The sequence below is a fragment of the Archocentrus centrarchus genome, chromosome 3 (assembly GCF_007364275.1).
Source record: "Archocentrus centrarchus isolate MPI-CPG fArcCen1 chromosome 3, fArcCen1, whole genome shotgun sequence".
Taxonomy (NCBI): domain Eukaryota; kingdom Metazoa; phylum Chordata; class Actinopteri; order Cichliformes; family Cichlidae; genus Archocentrus; species Archocentrus centrarchus.
The window spans coordinates 8,196,893-8,213,614 of NC_044348.1; the positions used below are offsets into that span (position 1 = coordinate 8,196,893).

The 16,722-nt window shown below is 41.7% G+C and overlaps 1 protein-coding gene across 1 annotated transcript; it reads right to left on the reverse strand.

Annotated features, from left to right (window-relative positions):
• Nucleotides 1-134: 134 nt before the first annotated feature.
• Nucleotides 135-8,116, reverse strand: lysmd2 (LysM, putative peptidoglycan-binding, domain containing 2). Its single transcript, XM_030758141.1, has 3 exons — nt 7,648-8,116; nt 6,027-6,379; nt 135-2,115 (listed from the first exon to the last, which is right to left on the reverse strand). The coding sequence occupies exons 1-3, from the start codon at nt 7,891-7,893 to the stop codon at nt 2,064-2,066; spliced, it is 651 nt and encodes a 216-aa protein (XP_030614001.1). The 5' UTR covers nt 7,894-8,116; the 3' UTR covers nt 135-2,063.
• Nucleotides 8,117-16,722: the final 8,606 nt, after the last annotated feature.

The window sequence follows — 16,722 nt, forward strand, 5'->3', positions numbered from 1 at the left end:
TGTAAAAGCAATTAAAACATTGCCTTTTCTTTACCCGTGTGCTCGACTGATGAGGAAGCAGCGCTAGAAGGAACACCGAAACAGTCATCCACATGCTCATTGTGATAAAAAAAAAACAACTTGAGATCTTAATATCTGGCTTAAATATCCATTTATTATTTCCAAATAAAACCAACAGAATTTAAAAGCACAATAAAACTGTTACAGACAGTTCTCCACACATAAATAATATAGTCACACTCACAAAATAAAATAATAAGAGCAGTCCCTTTTGCTCCCAAACAGGGCAAATGGAACGGCATTCAAAGGCATGAGTCCATCCGCCGCCTCCGTTTGGGGTGAGCTCGTACCGAGTAAACACTGATGAGGAAGGCCTGAATATACTTTCCGATGATCCTGTTCTAGGAGGAGATTTAGAACATCAGAAGCGGTTAGCAAGTCTAACAAGCTAATCCTTCTGGCATTGCGTAGCGCCCTGTGTGTGTGTGTGTGTGTGTGTGTGTGTGTGTGTGTGTGTGTGTGTGTGTGTGTGTGTGTGTGTGTGTGTGTGTGTGTGTGAGAGAATATATTCAGCAGGTGGGTTCTGTACAGCAGCTTTGCAAGAATATACGTGGATGCTTAGATACTCCTGTAGATGCAGCTACCCAGTGAAACTACAAAAATAATTTAACCCCGCTTCCAAAAGAAGGTGGTGTGCTGTGTAAAATGCAAATGAAAAATAAATAAATAAATAAATATATGCTCATTTTAAATTTGCTGCCAGCAACATGTTAAAAAGCTGAGTCAGGCGAAGGTCTCTCAGTGTGTTGTATCACCTCCTTAACAGTTTGGAGCGTCCTTTGAGAGATTTTGATTTGTAATGTGTCACAAGCTTTCAGTGGGTGTTTAGCACCCAGACTCTCCAGAGCTATGCTGTTGGGAATATGTGCAGAATGTGGTCTGGTATTGTCTTTGCTTAGGCCTTCCCCAAAAAAGATACATGGCAGCGGATAAATAGGAAGCTTGTTTCCATTGAAATTTCTCCATCCATCTATTTTCTTCTGCTTATCGATTTCGGGGTCACAGGGGGGCTAGAGCCTAGAGAGGCAGACAACCATTCGCACTTACAGTCACACCTATGGGGAACTTTGAATCACAGATTAACCTAACCCCACTAACTGCATGTCTGTGGACTGCAAGAGGAAGCTGGAGTACCCGGAGAGTACCCACGCAGACATGAGGAGAACAAACAAAACTCCACACAGGCCCCAGCCAGATGGTGAATTAAAAACGAGGACCTTCTTGCTGTAAGGCAACAGCGCTAACCACTGCTGCTGCACAATGCTGCCCAAATTTTTTAAAATAATACCCTGAAATTTTGACTTATGGATGGCAACTTTTTTTTTTCTTCCATCAGCAGAAACAAGCTTCCATAGATATGAGTGACAGAGTGGTGAAAAGCTCCACATATTCACTTCTGAAAGACACACTGGGGTCCTGTTCCCATTTAATGTAATAAGTTGTTAGCAGGCCAGCACAGCTGCGCAGTGGTTAGCACTCACAGCAAGATGGTCCTCCAGCTTCCTCCCGTAGGTGTGAGTGTGAATGGTTGCCTGTCTCTCTGTGTTTGCCCTGTGATAGGCTGGCAACCTCTCCAGAGTGTGTGCTGCCTTTTGCCCTATGACAGCTAGGATAGGCTCCACCCCCTTGTGACCCTGAACTGCGTAAGTGAAAGGAAAAAGGATGGATGGATAGCTGTTAGCAGTTCCATCATGAATCAGTTCTTGGCATGAATCACACTGAGCATCTACTGGAGCAAAAAGTTTTGTCTGTGTCCTGTTCTCAATTAAACATGAGTTTTATATTGTTGCATTTGGTTTATACACATACATTCTACACAGCACTGCAACTCTCTTGGAAACAGGCTTGTAATATGCATCATAATAACTGCAAATAAAAGGCAAACATGACACTTGTTGAACATGGTTTGGTAAACATGAAAAGGTAAAAGAAAAAAGCAACAAGGTCGTGGTGGTGTGTGCATGGGCAAGTGTGTCTGAGACTTTGGGTAAACAGACTGCTCTTCAGATCTCCTGGTATGACGTCGTGGGGGCCGTGTAATTCTCCTCATTGCTCCTGCAAATGAAGAAAAAAAAAAAAGACAGATGTTCAGCATGATTACAGACACATATTTTCTGTTACTCCTCCCTCCGCTTCACTGGTCACCACAGTGCCCAGGTAAGTGTGTGAATAACAGATGAGGCTAACCAAGTAGCTGCCTTGTTCTCAGTCACAGCTCAGAGCTCATCTGTCCAGAAAAGGGCCCGTCAGTACAAAACACCACTGCCCTAAGATGCATAAGTTCTAACATTTTGTCAGCTTTTACCACTAATACAGCAACAAGATGCTGAAAGTTTACCTAATTAGGGGAGAGGATCAGCATCAAAAGAGGATGTAAAATAAGTTTTTTTACCTTAAATTTGAACGTAAAATCTGCTTACATAGTGCAGCAGATTTCCTTTGACTCAGGATAAGATCAACCTTTTAAACCACAACAAACTCACTCTCAGTGCCATTTGGTTTTCAAGAAACCCTCATAGAAAACGAATTAGTTCAACAGATCCAGAATGGGTTGTTTATTCTAATGATGCAGTGAAGGCCTCGAGTTTAGTGAGGCCTCAAATTCCACCAGATTTGGTGTGTGTGTGTGTGTGTGTGTGTGTGTGTGTGTGTGTGTGTGTGTGTGTGTGTGTGTGTGTGTGTGTGTATGTATGTGTGTGTGTGTGTGTGTGTGTGTGTGTGTAAATCAAAGGAACACTGTTTAAATCAGAGTGCAGCATTAAAGCAGTTAAACTTTTGGGATACTGATCTGGTCAGTTCAGTAGCAGAGGGAGGTTGTTAATCAGTTTCATCTACTTTTGGCATTCGTTACATCTTGCTTGGTTAGGGTCAGAGTCATTACTGGTAGCATGAGGTGACACCTGGACCCAACAGAAGTTACACAAGTAGTCCAACTCCTCCAGGATGGCACATCAATCTGTGCCATTGCCAGAAGGTTTGCTGTGTCTCCCAGCACAGTCTCAAGAGCATGGAGGAGATTCCAGGAGACAGACAGTTACTCTAGGAGAGCTGGACAGGATTGTAGAAGGTCCATAACCCATCAGCAGGACCGGTACCTGCTCCTCTGTGTAAGGAGGAGCAGGATGAGCACTGCCAGAACCCAACAAAATGGTGGTGGGTCAGTTGGAATTGGTACCATTGACCGGCCCCCACACTCACCTGACCTAAATTCAATAGAACACCTCTGGGACATTATGTTTCAGTCCATCTGACACCACCAGGTTGCACCTCAGACTGTCCAGGAGCTCAGTGATGCCCTGGTCCAGATCTGGGAGGAGATCACCCAGGACACCACCCCTCATTACGGTCTCATTAGGAGCATGCCCCGACATCAGGCAAGCATACAAGCATGAAGGCGCCATACAAAGTACTATTTTCAGTTGCTGCAATGAGATTTCAGGAAAATAGGTTAACCTGCTGCATCTATTTCACTTTGAATTTTTGGGTTGTCTTTAAATTCATCCCTCTGTAGGTTGATAATTTTCATTCCCATCAAACGCTGTGGCATTCTTTCATTCCTAACTCATTACCCAGTCCACATCAGTGTAGATGTCCAGCATGATCTTTTTCTTCCATTGAGATCTGATGTTTTCAAAGCATTCCTTTAATTATTTTTGAGCAGTAATCCCAATTTGTCCTTAGATATTTAGGTGCTTAACAACTCTGCCTTTTCTTGTTTACCACAAACTTATTTTGCCGTTATGCTTTCTTTATCATCCCTTTGTCCTTCACCCATCATCATCTTATAACCGTTTCTAAAAGTGCCACATAAATAAAGGCAGATAAACCAAGCTGCATAACAGTCACTGAGTTTGTACAATAATGCAGCTAAATTATAAAGGGACAGTTAACCCTATAATTAAATGTATTTACGTACTACCAATTACTTCCAATTATACTCAAGAGAAGGTAGACAGACAGGACTACAGAACAGAGGAAAGCACATAAATTTGATTTTGGGGTGAACTGCCCCTTTACAGATGAAACGGTTTTGTGTCGTGATAAAATAGCTACTAGTATCAAATTAAATGACGACAAAAGGTTTTCTGAAGGGACAGCCGGGCCTGTCAGTTAGTGGTTTGGCTTCAAGGGCTGGCGGTTCATTTCACCCCAGGCAGGAAGTCGAGCACGCTGCTCATGTTTGCCCTATGACTCTGTGTAAACAAGGGAGCCTTTGTTTGTATGAACACACAACAGCTCTACAAGTCAGCCTTTCATGTGACTGAAGTCAGAAGTGGAGCTTAGCACAAAGCTCAGATTTGCTGAGGCCAGCAGGTAAACTCTGAAAGAGAAATGAAAAACTCTCTTTACTCAAGGCGCGTGCTGTTTGTAACAACAAAGCACAGACCCAGAGTTCCAGGTTCATCAAAAATCTGATTCATAGGAAATGTGTCGATGGATGCGAGATTTTTTTTGCTATTTTATTTTATTTTATTCTATTCTATTTTAGTTTTAGTTTAGTTATTTGTTCTTACTCATCCTTTTCATTTTTTCTCTGTACTGAGCTGCTGTAATGCGCAAATTTCCCCGTCGTGGGATTATTAAAGTTTTATCTTATCTTATCTTATGAAAGAAAAATAGAAAAGTATGTAATAATGAAATAAGAGACATAATATTGCTACTGCAATGTATTTAGTAGGTAGTAAAAGGGATGATATATAGCAGGATGGGATAAGAGAGAATGCAGTAAGAAATGAATCTTTGTTTTCTTGCTTTTTTCGAATGTAGCAGCTACTTTCAGATGCTCCTTTATTCACATGGAGCCGCCACAGCGGGTAGCTCCACATATCTGGTTTGGCAGATTTTTACACCAAATGCCCTTCCTGACACAACCCCCCACGTATTGATATATATCTCCTTCTGGGATTGAACCAAGGATCTTTTGCTTGTCAGGCGAATGTGTGAACCGCTACACTTTCTTGCTTTTGTCAAATATTAAAGTGAAATACTAGAGAGTGGGGGCAGTATGACTCACAGTGTGACTCAGTCCTCCAAACTGATAGCACCAACAAAGCCTGTTTCTCTATGAATGGTGGTACGCCAGACATTCACTACTGCTTCACTACTGAGCAGACATGAGAGCGTTCTCTGTCTCAGCATGCAGAGTCAGGAGTACACGCACGGGCAAGTCAAATCTGCCGCTAAATACCCGACTGCTGCATAACACTGCTGTCTGTCTAGTACTGCAGAATGGCAAAAACCTGTATTCCTAGCTTCGCTCTTTCTTCTGTGAGAGCATTTCCAAACACCATATTCCTGCTGACTGGGACTTCTGACAAGCTCCCACTGAGCTTAAAGAGGAGACGGGCCCCATTCACCTTAGATGATGCTGCGCTGTAGACAGTTTCCACAAATTCACTGCAGCCCTGAACTTTTCTCAACTGCGTCCGTGTGAGAAAAGAGCAGGCAGCAGTCTGGAAATTTAAAAGCAAGTGAGTGAGTGCCACCTATGCGTTCCACTCTGGCATCAGCCCTTCCTAAATATATTTTCAGTGACTTCCTATTGTGTGACACATGTGAGAAGGGGAAACTTTGGACCTGACTGTCTTGGCATTGTCATGAGTGAAAAAGGGCTTAGTATCATGTGCTTTTGGAGAAACAGAGCCTGACAGTAACAAAACACACAAAACACAGATCATAAATGACTTTGCATTTATGATCTGTCATTGGTCAATACCAGATACAGTATCAAAGTTTGTTGACCATGAGGCAAAAGTCAGCCATCACGACCAGAACAAAGTCTGACTGGATGCTATGATTTAAAATATTAAAAAAAAAAAAAAAGCACAGCTCTGATTGGGAAACTGGAGGAGGAGTAGCCCAAAGGGCTTATTTTAATGCAGGTGTTCAGAGGTAGTTTGAAAGCGTTTACTTGTCAACACACATAAAAGAAGAAGCAGTTTGCTAGCAGCTGTTTAACACCTCACCTCACTTCCTCTTCTTTCAGCCTGCGCGCAGCCTGTTTTGACTGTTTAATTTGCAAGTCCAGTCTGTGTAAGAAGTCTTTGGCTGACAGCTCCTCAGGCTGAGGCTGAGGCTGGGGAGGTTTGGAGTCCTCGCGGGGTGGGGAAGGGGGCGGTGAGGGTCCCTCAATATCTTGTGTGATAATGCAAGGTGCCTCTGCCTCCTGACTTGCTGCCTCACCATCCCCATCAGGAGACTCGAGAGACAGTCCATTAAATATGAAGCGCTTCTCTGACACCACTGGGATGTTGAGGCTGTTCCTCAAGAAGATGCAGTCATTGCTGAACAGCTTATTGGCTCTCTTGATTTGCTCCATCTGGAAGATTGGGATAACAGCCAAAAAAAAAAAAAAATGTTAAAACTCTATAATGCTGTTATTCTGATGGCACCCATGTCACCAGGTCTGAGGACAAAATCATCTTAGATGTGCTAATTTATATATGATAGCAGCAATTTAAATACACTCGCTGGCTATTTCAGTAGTTATGCCTTGCTAGTAGAGATTTTGCTCCATATCGACATGATAGTATCACACAGTTGCTGCAAGTTTGCCTGCTGCACATCCATGATGTCAGTCCCCTCTTCTATGACATTCCAATCATTCTCTACTGGACTGAGACCTGATGACTGTGGAGGCCACTTTAGAACAGTGAACTCAATGTCATGCTTCAGAAACTAGTTTGAGACAATCTGAACTTTGCAACACAGCACAAAAGACATGGAAGCAGCCATCAGAAGATAGATACACTATGGTCATGCAGTGGTGGACACGGTGAGCAACAATACTCAGGTAGGCTGTGGGGTTTAAACCATGCTCACTAGGTACTAAGGGACTCAAAAAAGTGTGCCAAGAAGATATTCCCCACAGCTGAACAGATGTACCTAATGAAGTGGCTTATGAGTGTATATTGTATTGCTTTAGTCCACATGGAAGCCAGTCTTTAAATATTTTAAATAGGGGTACTTTTAGAGAAAAACTGTCAAAAAACAGGAAGTGGCTAACCCTCTGCGGGTAAATATCCTGTGGGGGGTTTTTAAGATAGCGTAAAGTGTGAAGTAGATTACTTTTTCTAACCCTGGATAACAATGATGCAGATCCAGTTAACTCACTGTGGACTTTTTGAGGAAATCTGAGATGTGGACACTCTTGCTGTCGCCCATCTGGATTGTTTTTTGTTGTGAGTGGGAATTTAGAGCCCTCTAAACAAACACTTCACAACTCTTTCTAATCTGAATGATCTGCTGCTTTTCGGTGGGTTCTTTGGTAGGCATTAGGTATAAAAGCGAATGCAAAATTAGGAAGTAAGCCTCTGTTCTCACGAGGTGAAAGGAAATAGTCCCCAGGTGTGCTCTCACAATTCGGACAACTTTGTGGACTCAGGTTTCTTGAGTTCCTGACTTTAAAAGGGGACTCAGCCCGTGGAAAAGTAAGAGTAAGCGTCTTCCCTGATGTGCGTTTTAGTGTTTGCTCCTCTTATCTTGTTCACTGTGATGTGATGTGATGAAATACTCCAACCCCTCATGTCCTGTTCCGGCAAAGTAAACATAAAAACATACGCTGCTGTGGCTGAGACCCAACCTTACCGTGACACCGTATTTGAGAGCAATCCCCTGCAGAGTATCGCTGTCTGTAACCCGATGCTCTATGTATTTCTCCCCCAGGGAGGCCGTGACGCTGGCTGTGCTTCCGTACGAGCGGATCTTGGTCCGGGCCAGACTCTGGGACAGTTCACTTTCTGACTCGGAACCGGACCTGGACCGAGGGAAGATGGGTTGGGCAAATCGTCCTCCTCCATCCCGCATCGGCAGGACGGGCGAGAACTCCGCCATCTTCTCTTGAATAAATAAACAGCCCGAACGCCTCTGTTTGTTTTACCGCTCCAGCTGCGACGCTGCAGTAAACTAAATCGCTGATTTACGCTGCGGGGAGAGTCCCATCCCGGGTCATATGGAGCATACAGCCCGGGGGGGAAAGAGACATGTTTAGGGTAACACAACCTCACAGTTCTCTTTAGTCATTGATCCGCTACATTGACGTAAAAACGTCCAGAACGTGCGGGAGGAAACACAATAATACAATTTCCGGTTGTTGCACTTTCAAAATAAGTAACAACAGAAGAGCCGATTTGAGGTATATTTAGGTGTTCGTTGCTGGTGCGGAAATGACGAACCCTGATTGAAAGATTTCTAAACAATAAATTGACCAATAGTATTAATCTAAGTGACCGAAGTATGTGGAATACACTGTCCTCTTTCAGCTGGACAGATCTGACAGATAATTCGGTTTTCACAAAGCTTTTAAAATAGCTTACCAAAATAAGTGCCCATAGGCATTACCAGCATGGCTTCTGAGTGGCGGGATACGCTTCAAGAGCCTTGGGGGTCAAACTCACTTTAAATCATGAGCCATCATTAAATCATGCATCTCACTTTTTATACATAACAAAGAAATGCTGCTGTAGTAAATTAAAGGAACCTGTCAGCATACCTTATTATACTGTAAGAAATAAAGGACTTCATGATAAAAAAAAAATACAGAAACTATGTGTGAATTCACAGAAAATGTAATTTAATTCAGTAAAAAGTAGAAAATCTTATTGTGAATGGTGAAAAAAGGAAGTTTTCTGTTATTAAATTGAGATGATTTTTTTTTCTTTCTTACTTTCATGACAGGTCATGGGATGATGACTTTGTCAGTTAGAAGACTGTGAAACTGATGGAAACACAGATAAAGGTCCAAATAATGCCCTTCTTTTAAAGCCATCCAGTGGGGCAGATTGATTATGGCCTGCAGGCCATGTTTGACACCCAGAAGTCCAGAAGAACTTCTTATTAGCTAAAAAAAAAAGGTGATGTAAACTAAACTAAATCACTATATACCAGGGATCCTCAAATCCAGCCTGTCCTGCAGGTTTTAGATGTGTCCCTGATCCAACACACCTGATTCAAATGGCTGAATTACCTCCTCAGTATGCAGTCAAGCGCTCCAGAGTCCTGCTAATGACTGCTTTAATTGACTCAGGTGTGTTGGATCAGGGACACATCTAAAACCTGCAGGTCACCAAACCTCGAGGCCTGGATTTGAGGATCCCTGCTATATACTATCAGGATTTATAACACTGTAAAATGTATAATTGCTACTTGTAGTAGGAGTAGGAGTATTTGAAAGTGTCTACCCAAGTTCAAAATGAAAAAGGTCAGGACCAGGTTCTGTACCCAGACACTGCTTCCACAAGGAGAACATGGATTGAGGAAAGTAGCTCTGAGCGCAGCCCTTCGGAGACTCTAAAAATTTTAATTTACTGTGAAGCAATAAGAATGAGTAAATGCAGATATGTTTGTCAATACTGTGGCCTGCACTTAAATGAGACCAAAGGAAAACAATCTTTTAGCTTCATTATGTAGGGGCTCAGGATAAAAATCTAGGTTTAAGGCCTTTTTGAGGGATGGTGCATTTTTTTTTCCTCTGCTGAAACTATGGAGGTATGTGCAGTTTGTCTTTCTGCTTGTCAGCAAGAGTGTGCAAAAACTGCTAGGCCAAATCTCATTGTTGGAGAGGTAATGCATGTGGAAGAGGGGGAAAACCATTAAATATTGGCACAAATCAGATTCTGAAAACTGCAAAATGCAGTATTGCCCTTGGTGAAAGATGTACTCTGCAAGTGTCCTGCTAAACTAACTCAAATTAAATTAAAAAGAAAATGTCGTTTTAGTCTTTAATGAGGTCACATCAGTCAAACCTGTCAACACATACAGCAGAAACAATGAAGCCCTCCCTGAAACTGAAACACATTCAACTGGAAAACAAAAGCTAAACAGAATTGTTTTTATTATTATTAAAGGAAAATCCAAACTATAATAAGGCTGATCAGATGTATACCTCAACACAAAAGAAGAAGAAGAAGAAGACTTTATTTGTCATTATATGTAAACATATAATGAAATTTGCGTTCCAGAACACCCATCCAAGAGAAATACAAACAACAGAAACAAACAGGGGAGACAGGTGTCTGAGGTCATGCAGCCGTTTTACCGGCGCTACCTTTAGCAGGAAAACATAAAGAGATACACTGGGATAGGTAGGTTTAAAAAAATCATCTCGTACTGTGTTCATTACGAACACCTTACGAGGTTCCAAAAAAGTGGAATGAAGACTGGAAAGATACTTTGACACTGCGTGTAAATATTTAGGAGGTCTGTGTGACCACCAACCACTGCATGTGACATCTGGACACAGTGTTTAGGAGGCCTCTATGAGAGGGACATGGTTAACAGTCATCGATGATGGCAACATGTTTTCCATCATCACTGCATGGCAAAAGGTAAAAAAGCACATGAGGGATTTTCCGGAGCTCAGGAATAATAAAGTCTGCCAACTGAGGAACTAACTGACTGCAGATAAAAATAAAATGTTTCCGTACTCTTTGCGATTATATTGACCTCAATTACATGAACAAAACACTGACGTTAATTCTCAGAATGGAGAGCAAACAATTAAATGGTGATTTCACTGTCTGAGCTTTTTGATCTTATTATTTCTTTTTTCTCTCTCTCTCTTCAGGGTGTGATGAAAATCTGCAGCCTGCATGTGATGAGGAGGGTTCTGTAAAATGAGAAGCAGCAAGTCACTTGATCATTGCCAGTTTACTAGAGGTCGAATAGGAGTTCGAGTTGACAACGTCTGCTTTTATTATTGCGTTTTAAAAGTACAAATGTTTTGAGGTCCTCAACCAAAAGCTTCCAATTACACCTATGTAGTTTTAATAAAGTGAACTATTTGTTCACTTAATATTTGCCATGGGTCCTACAGTAAGCATAGCATAGGACAAACTGGATGCTATAACTGCCTGTTGTGTCTAATTAGCTTTAGCTGTTTCTGCTCTCTGTATAAACACAGTGAGAACTTGGTTGGCAGACTGGGCAGACAGGAGCTGCCCTCTGTGACCAATTCTGTTCATACTATTTATGGACAGAATTTCTTGGTGCAGTCAGTGGGTGGAGGGTGGAGGGTTTGGTGGTCTCGGGATCTCATCTGCTTTACTGAGTCATGACCTCCAGCCTCCACTGGGGTGGTTTGCAGCTCAGTGTGAAGTGGATGGATGAGATTTAGCACATTCAACTCTGAGGCCATGATTCTCATCTGGAAAAGGGTGGAGCACCCACTCCAAGTCCGGCAGCAGCTGCCGCCCCAAGAGGAGGAGATTAAGTATACTTCAGATCTTGTTCATGAGTGAGGGGAGAGTGAAGCGTGAGATTGACAAATGGATTGGTGCAGTGTCTGCAGCGATGTGTTGAAGAGAGAGTTGATCTCAAAGCTGCTGATTTATAGGTCGATCTGTGTTCTGACCCTCATTTATGGTCACAAGCTCTGGGTAGTGACTGAAAAAATGAGATTGTGGATACAAGCAGAAATGAGCTTCCCCTCAAGTGTGTTTTGAGCTTGGTCATTTGGGGGGGGGGGGGGGGGGGGGGGGGGGGGGGTCTCAAAGTAGAACCCAGGTCATGGTAGAGAGGTTACATCTTTGGGCTGCCTGCTTGTGTGTTTGTTTCAGTTATTTTAGATTAGGGGTTTTATTCAGATAACATTAATTACACAACTAATAATGCTTTAAGAAGAAACTAGTTTTGCTGTCATTATTATCATTATTTTGCTTCTCACAGCAAATCCTTCTTGGGGTCCTGGTGGGGCGATCCAAGGTATGTAAAATATGTCGATAGGACGAGAGTTAAATAGCCCAATTATGTGAAAGCCAATCTGTGAACTTTTGAAGAACAGAAGTCTTCTCATTGCGTATTCATCACTCGCTGGAAGCCGGGTGGAAAGTTTCACTGCATTCTGTCTGTGCTGTCTGTCACTCCGTGTGGCTCGTGGTTATTGAGAATTCACAGAGGCAGTGAAATCTGTTGTTTGTCCTTTTGTCAGTCTCCATCTCGGGGAAGTTAGTTTCCTCTTATTAGCTTGTATCACGACAGGAGTGCCATAATTTAACATTCGGGCACTATTCTAGCTACATTTCTATTCAAATGCACGTGCTGTATGCAAAAAAAAGGTGAAGCAACGGTTGTTCTTTTAAAGCAGGCTGCAAAAAGATTAATTAAAGATGACACTGATGAAAATGTTTTATTCTTACTTTTTTTTTAGGTTGGTCCTTTCATTTTTGTCTGATTTGCCAGTTTGGTAGTCTGGTAGTCAGTTTAAAGTGGTGCAAACATTATTAGCATATTAAAGTAATTTAAGTAGTTGCTGTGAATTTGTTATTTAACACAAAGGCTGCAGGTGGTACTCTGGGATGCACAGGATGTACCGCCATGAAATCTGATTCACTGAGAAACAATTCCTGGGAAGCAACAAGTGGATTCATGATCTCCCAATGATTAATTTATCCAATTAGCTTCACTTGGTTAGAGACGGTGCAGAGGTAATCTCACCGTCTGACATTTTCTAATGGAAATCATGTGAGAGCACAAAGGGAGAGCTGGAAGTAAGAGCTCGGGGCATGAATTATTCATTGCTCTCAGTGTTATGAGATATGAGATAACATTTTTTAGGTTGTTCACGTCATTTGCTCCACACCATTCACTGATTCAACGCACAAGGGTGCAGGATGGAGGAAACAAAAGGCTGTTTTGTTGTGGAAGTGAAGGCATCAAAAATATAATAGGACTTTAAATATGAACCGAGCTCTCAGGATTTCCTCAGAGGTCAATGCAGGAGATCGTGCTGGCTGCCCGGCCCGCAGCAGGAATCAGACTGCATCACTTGCATTGCCCCTCCCTGTTTTTTCTTTCTTTCTTTCTTTCTTTTCTTTCTATTATAGGCGAAAAAACAAAGCAAACAAAGGCAACATGAAAAGGAGGAGGAGAAGCAACAGCAGCGGGTCATCTGTCACACTGTAACCATGACAACGATGTCTGTAGCAGCCTTCCGGTCCAGCAGCGCCTACAGAGAGAGAGAGAGCTGCAATATCACTCAGTTTACCTGCATGTAAACTGCATGGCCCCAGGTCTTTCAGCCTTCAGCTAGTTTTAAAGTGTTGCGAGGGGCTGAAGTCAGTTTTTACTCAATAAGTTTCAAATTAAAAAAAATAACCCGTCGTTACCAAGTCTCTCTGACGGAAGCACTCTGATAGGCTACAGGCAGTTTTTACACATTAACGCCGTTAACTCATTCAGCTGTCTGACGATTACCGTCAAATGAAACGCGCGCGTCCGCAAACTATTGTGAACATGCTCTGCCTGAGAATCCTTCAGGAGCTCTTTCCTACATAAAGCCTCTTCTCTGACCCCTACTGGACAACTTTTGATTTTGCGCCTGTGCCCAGTGTCTAATATTTTCAACCACCAGGTGGTGTAAGTTAGTCACAGGAGAAGCCTGTAACTTTCTGAAAGTGAAAAAAGGGGCCCGTGACCTCTGACCTCCTGCATGTAGGCTTATTATCCATTCTGCATTTTTTTAGAAGAGCCTTTTTGTTAATGAGATCTGCTATTCTTGGTTTGGTTTGTTTTGATAATAAACAGACTGTTTAGGAGGGTTATTTACCCCAAAAATATTTGACAGCCAGTACTCACACTGAGAAACATATAGCCAGGAGGCTCTATTCCTGCATACAGTGGGTCCCCCATACGTTTTATTACAATCAACCCACTGGATTATAGCACTGCTAATAATTAGTTTTCCACGCTGAACAGGAATTGCACTGGCACTCTCCCTCAGCAGAATGTTCCTGACATTATGAGGCTGAGATAACTTCTATTTTTAGCATTGCTTTGGCAGCAAAGCTGACATTTATGACAGAATGCACTTTTTTTTTCTTTTTTATCATTAGAGCTATTTTTTACATAAATGTTAGTAGAGAGGTAAAAAATATCTTCCCCATCATCTCTTGCATAAACTGATCTGTCTGTTTCTCCTGGAGATATGACCAAATCTGCTTTTTGTCAAAGATCTGAGGGGAAGTTTAGAAGTAAGAGTTCAAACACATACTCACAGATGGTGCTTATTTCCTCTCACTTACTTCACAGTTTTTCACTTATTACATAACCCTGTCAGGTATGAGCCAGTGCTGGAGGACACCATCAAAGCTCTCTTTGTTCTGATAACATATAGTATCAACTCTTAACTTGCAATCAAGATTAAGAGGCACTAAATATGCTTTACTCTAGATGAAACATATTACACTGGCAGGTAGCACTTAATTCAGTGAGTGCCTGATTGCCTTTAGCTTGAATGTTTGTGAATAGCATACAAGAGCCTTCCCTGTTCTCTCCTCTCCTTTGGAATCTGAGAGCCTTTTGCATGAGGTCAGAATGGAGAGGGACTTCTGAGAGCTTTGACACGGCTAATCACAGCTCTTGTTCTGGAGGAAAATCTAAATGACAACTGCAGGTGGACACTCCTGTTTAAAGAACAAACAACAGAGCGTCTGTGTGAAAGATGGGGACGGGTGAGGGTTGAAAATAGAAACAGGAAATCATGCTGTTTGGATGTTCTGCCTCATTTGCATGACTCGTGGTCATGTGGAGGCAAATCCATCCAGTTCGGTAATGTTTGATGCTTATCGCTGCCTCATCTATGTCCAATCCAGCCTGATCTACAGCTGCATTAATATAACAGTTAATCAGTGTACTGAGGGAAATGCTATCCATGCTATCCATTTAATACTCATTTTCTGATGGTTATGTATATTTATATTCATTATAAACTGCAACCATTGCCTGATTCTGATCAATAAGTAGTCTAACACAGGCATGGTGATGTGCACTGGGGTGAGGTTGCTAACTAAGCTTGAGGTGACAGTTAATGTCTCCTTTGGGGTTTTATGTTCATAAGTTTCACTTGTACTTGCTTGAAACTAATCATAGCCTTTTTATGACAGTACTCTCTGAACAACCTGAGATAAAGACACAGAACACAAGCTGATATTTAGAAGCTATTTTTTCCACATGCGGGGGCAGCACTTATTAATAGTTATGGTCTGAGGGAACAGTTATACTGTACTTACATAAGAGCACAACTGTACAGTTTACTTTGAGATTCAGATTCTGGGTTTGTGTTTTTCCTTTCAAATAAAGCCCTCTGCTTTGGTTAACAGGCGTGACATAAACCTGCTCATTCCCTCCATCTTCACGGAGTGGAAACACTTGAGTCACTCACTACCCCACCCCGGCCACAGTTCGCTACCAGCAGTGCAGTTTTCTCTGACGGCAGCTCACCACAACACTCTGGCACAGGAAACCCAGAGAGGGATGGAGTCATATACGAGTAGATTACATCATCTCTCGAGCATGTGCAAGCAATCTTAAAACTGGATCTTATTAAAGGGTGTATTCCTCCACACCACCCAGAGTTCCTCTCAAACCAAAAGGCCCATCTGTCAGTCATTACAAATACTCTTTGAACTTTTTTGGCATGTCAGTTTTAAATCTATGATTTAGTGGTAACACAAAGAGAGTAAGGCAGTTTAGTAAATGTGTGTTTTTTGAGCTTGTTAATGTCAGGGGATGTTTTGGTTGATCCGTCAACCAGATTTTTTTTTTTGCTCCCTGGAGAATAAACTTCTGACTTTTGTCATTTGGTTTGATGGCAAGTCTAAAAAATTGTTGCATGAGCTGCGATGAAACGTAATAAAGTCTGGGCCAACCAGAGATGACTTGCTGACTTTGGCAATCCCTCGATCTTTCCTCTGGCGCCATCATCAGGTCAGTTTTTCATGGCTCTGCACCTGCAACAGCTTTAGCTTGTTTTTTCTGTACTTGCTCATTCAAAATGATAAAAGGATGTCACCTTTATCCAAAGATGGTACAGATGACATCATAATGTGTGCACGCACGCACGCACGCAGGCACACACACACACACAAAACTGTCATATATTTCAGATTTAGTAGGATACCAGAATGGCAACAATAACCGTTGCTATTCACCTCCTTCTGTGCAGTCAGATTGAAAATTTGCACAATAAATTCACATTTTAGAATTTGGAAAAAATGTAAAAGAATTGAAGGAATCTGTTTGTTTTTCGTTGAAGTTTATGGTGCACCGAGATCAATTTATTTAATAATATTCATTTACTTGCCAGATTATTTAACAGCAAATGTACAAAATTGATAACCTTTGCCTTACATGTTATCCAAGAGACTTTCGTTCCTTTTATCATGTAGTCCCTAAACAGATTTAGAGTTTTAGAGTCCCAAAATATGTGACTGAAATTACAAAATTAAAATCATTTATACACAATAAATTATGTAACAATAATGTAAAGAAAATTCTGTAGCTTTATACTGATAACAAAAAAAATCTACGTGATGTGAAAGTGTGAACATAAAGGTGTGACAGTCTCATTATACAAGGCGTGCTAAACAATAAATTGAGAGATATTTGCCTGTTTTTAACATGCAGTTTGATTTTGTATGCATTCTCCAAACTATTCAGTAGTAGGATCTGATGAATAAAGTAAGCTCTGTCTTTGAACAGGAAGGTTTTTCAGAAAACCCAAAAACAAAACAAAAAACAGGGGATTAGTAGGTTTATACTGCATGTCACAGTAAGACTTAAGTCTTATTCAGTGTGTACCAAAGCCTAAAGCTGACTGCTCCTTCCGCTCTCACGTAGCTAAGAGAAATTAAAAATGCACACATGATCTCAGACCTGGTAAGATTC

Excerpts from the sequence above, each read along its gene's own strand:
- lysmd2 (XM_030758141.1), bottom strand. The coding sequence starts at position 7,893 with ATGGCGGAGTTCTCGCCCGTCCTGCCGATGCGGGATGGAGGAGGACGA. Across the intron at positions 6,380-7,647 it reads CTCTCAAATACGGTGTCACG|ATGGAGCAAATCAAGAGAGC; the intron begins GTAAGGTTGGGT and ends CCAATCTTCCAG. Across the intron at positions 2,116-6,026 it reads CTGAAAGAAGAGGAAGTGAG|GAGCAATGAGGAGAATTACA; the intron begins GTGAGGTGTTAA and ends CTTCATTTGCAG.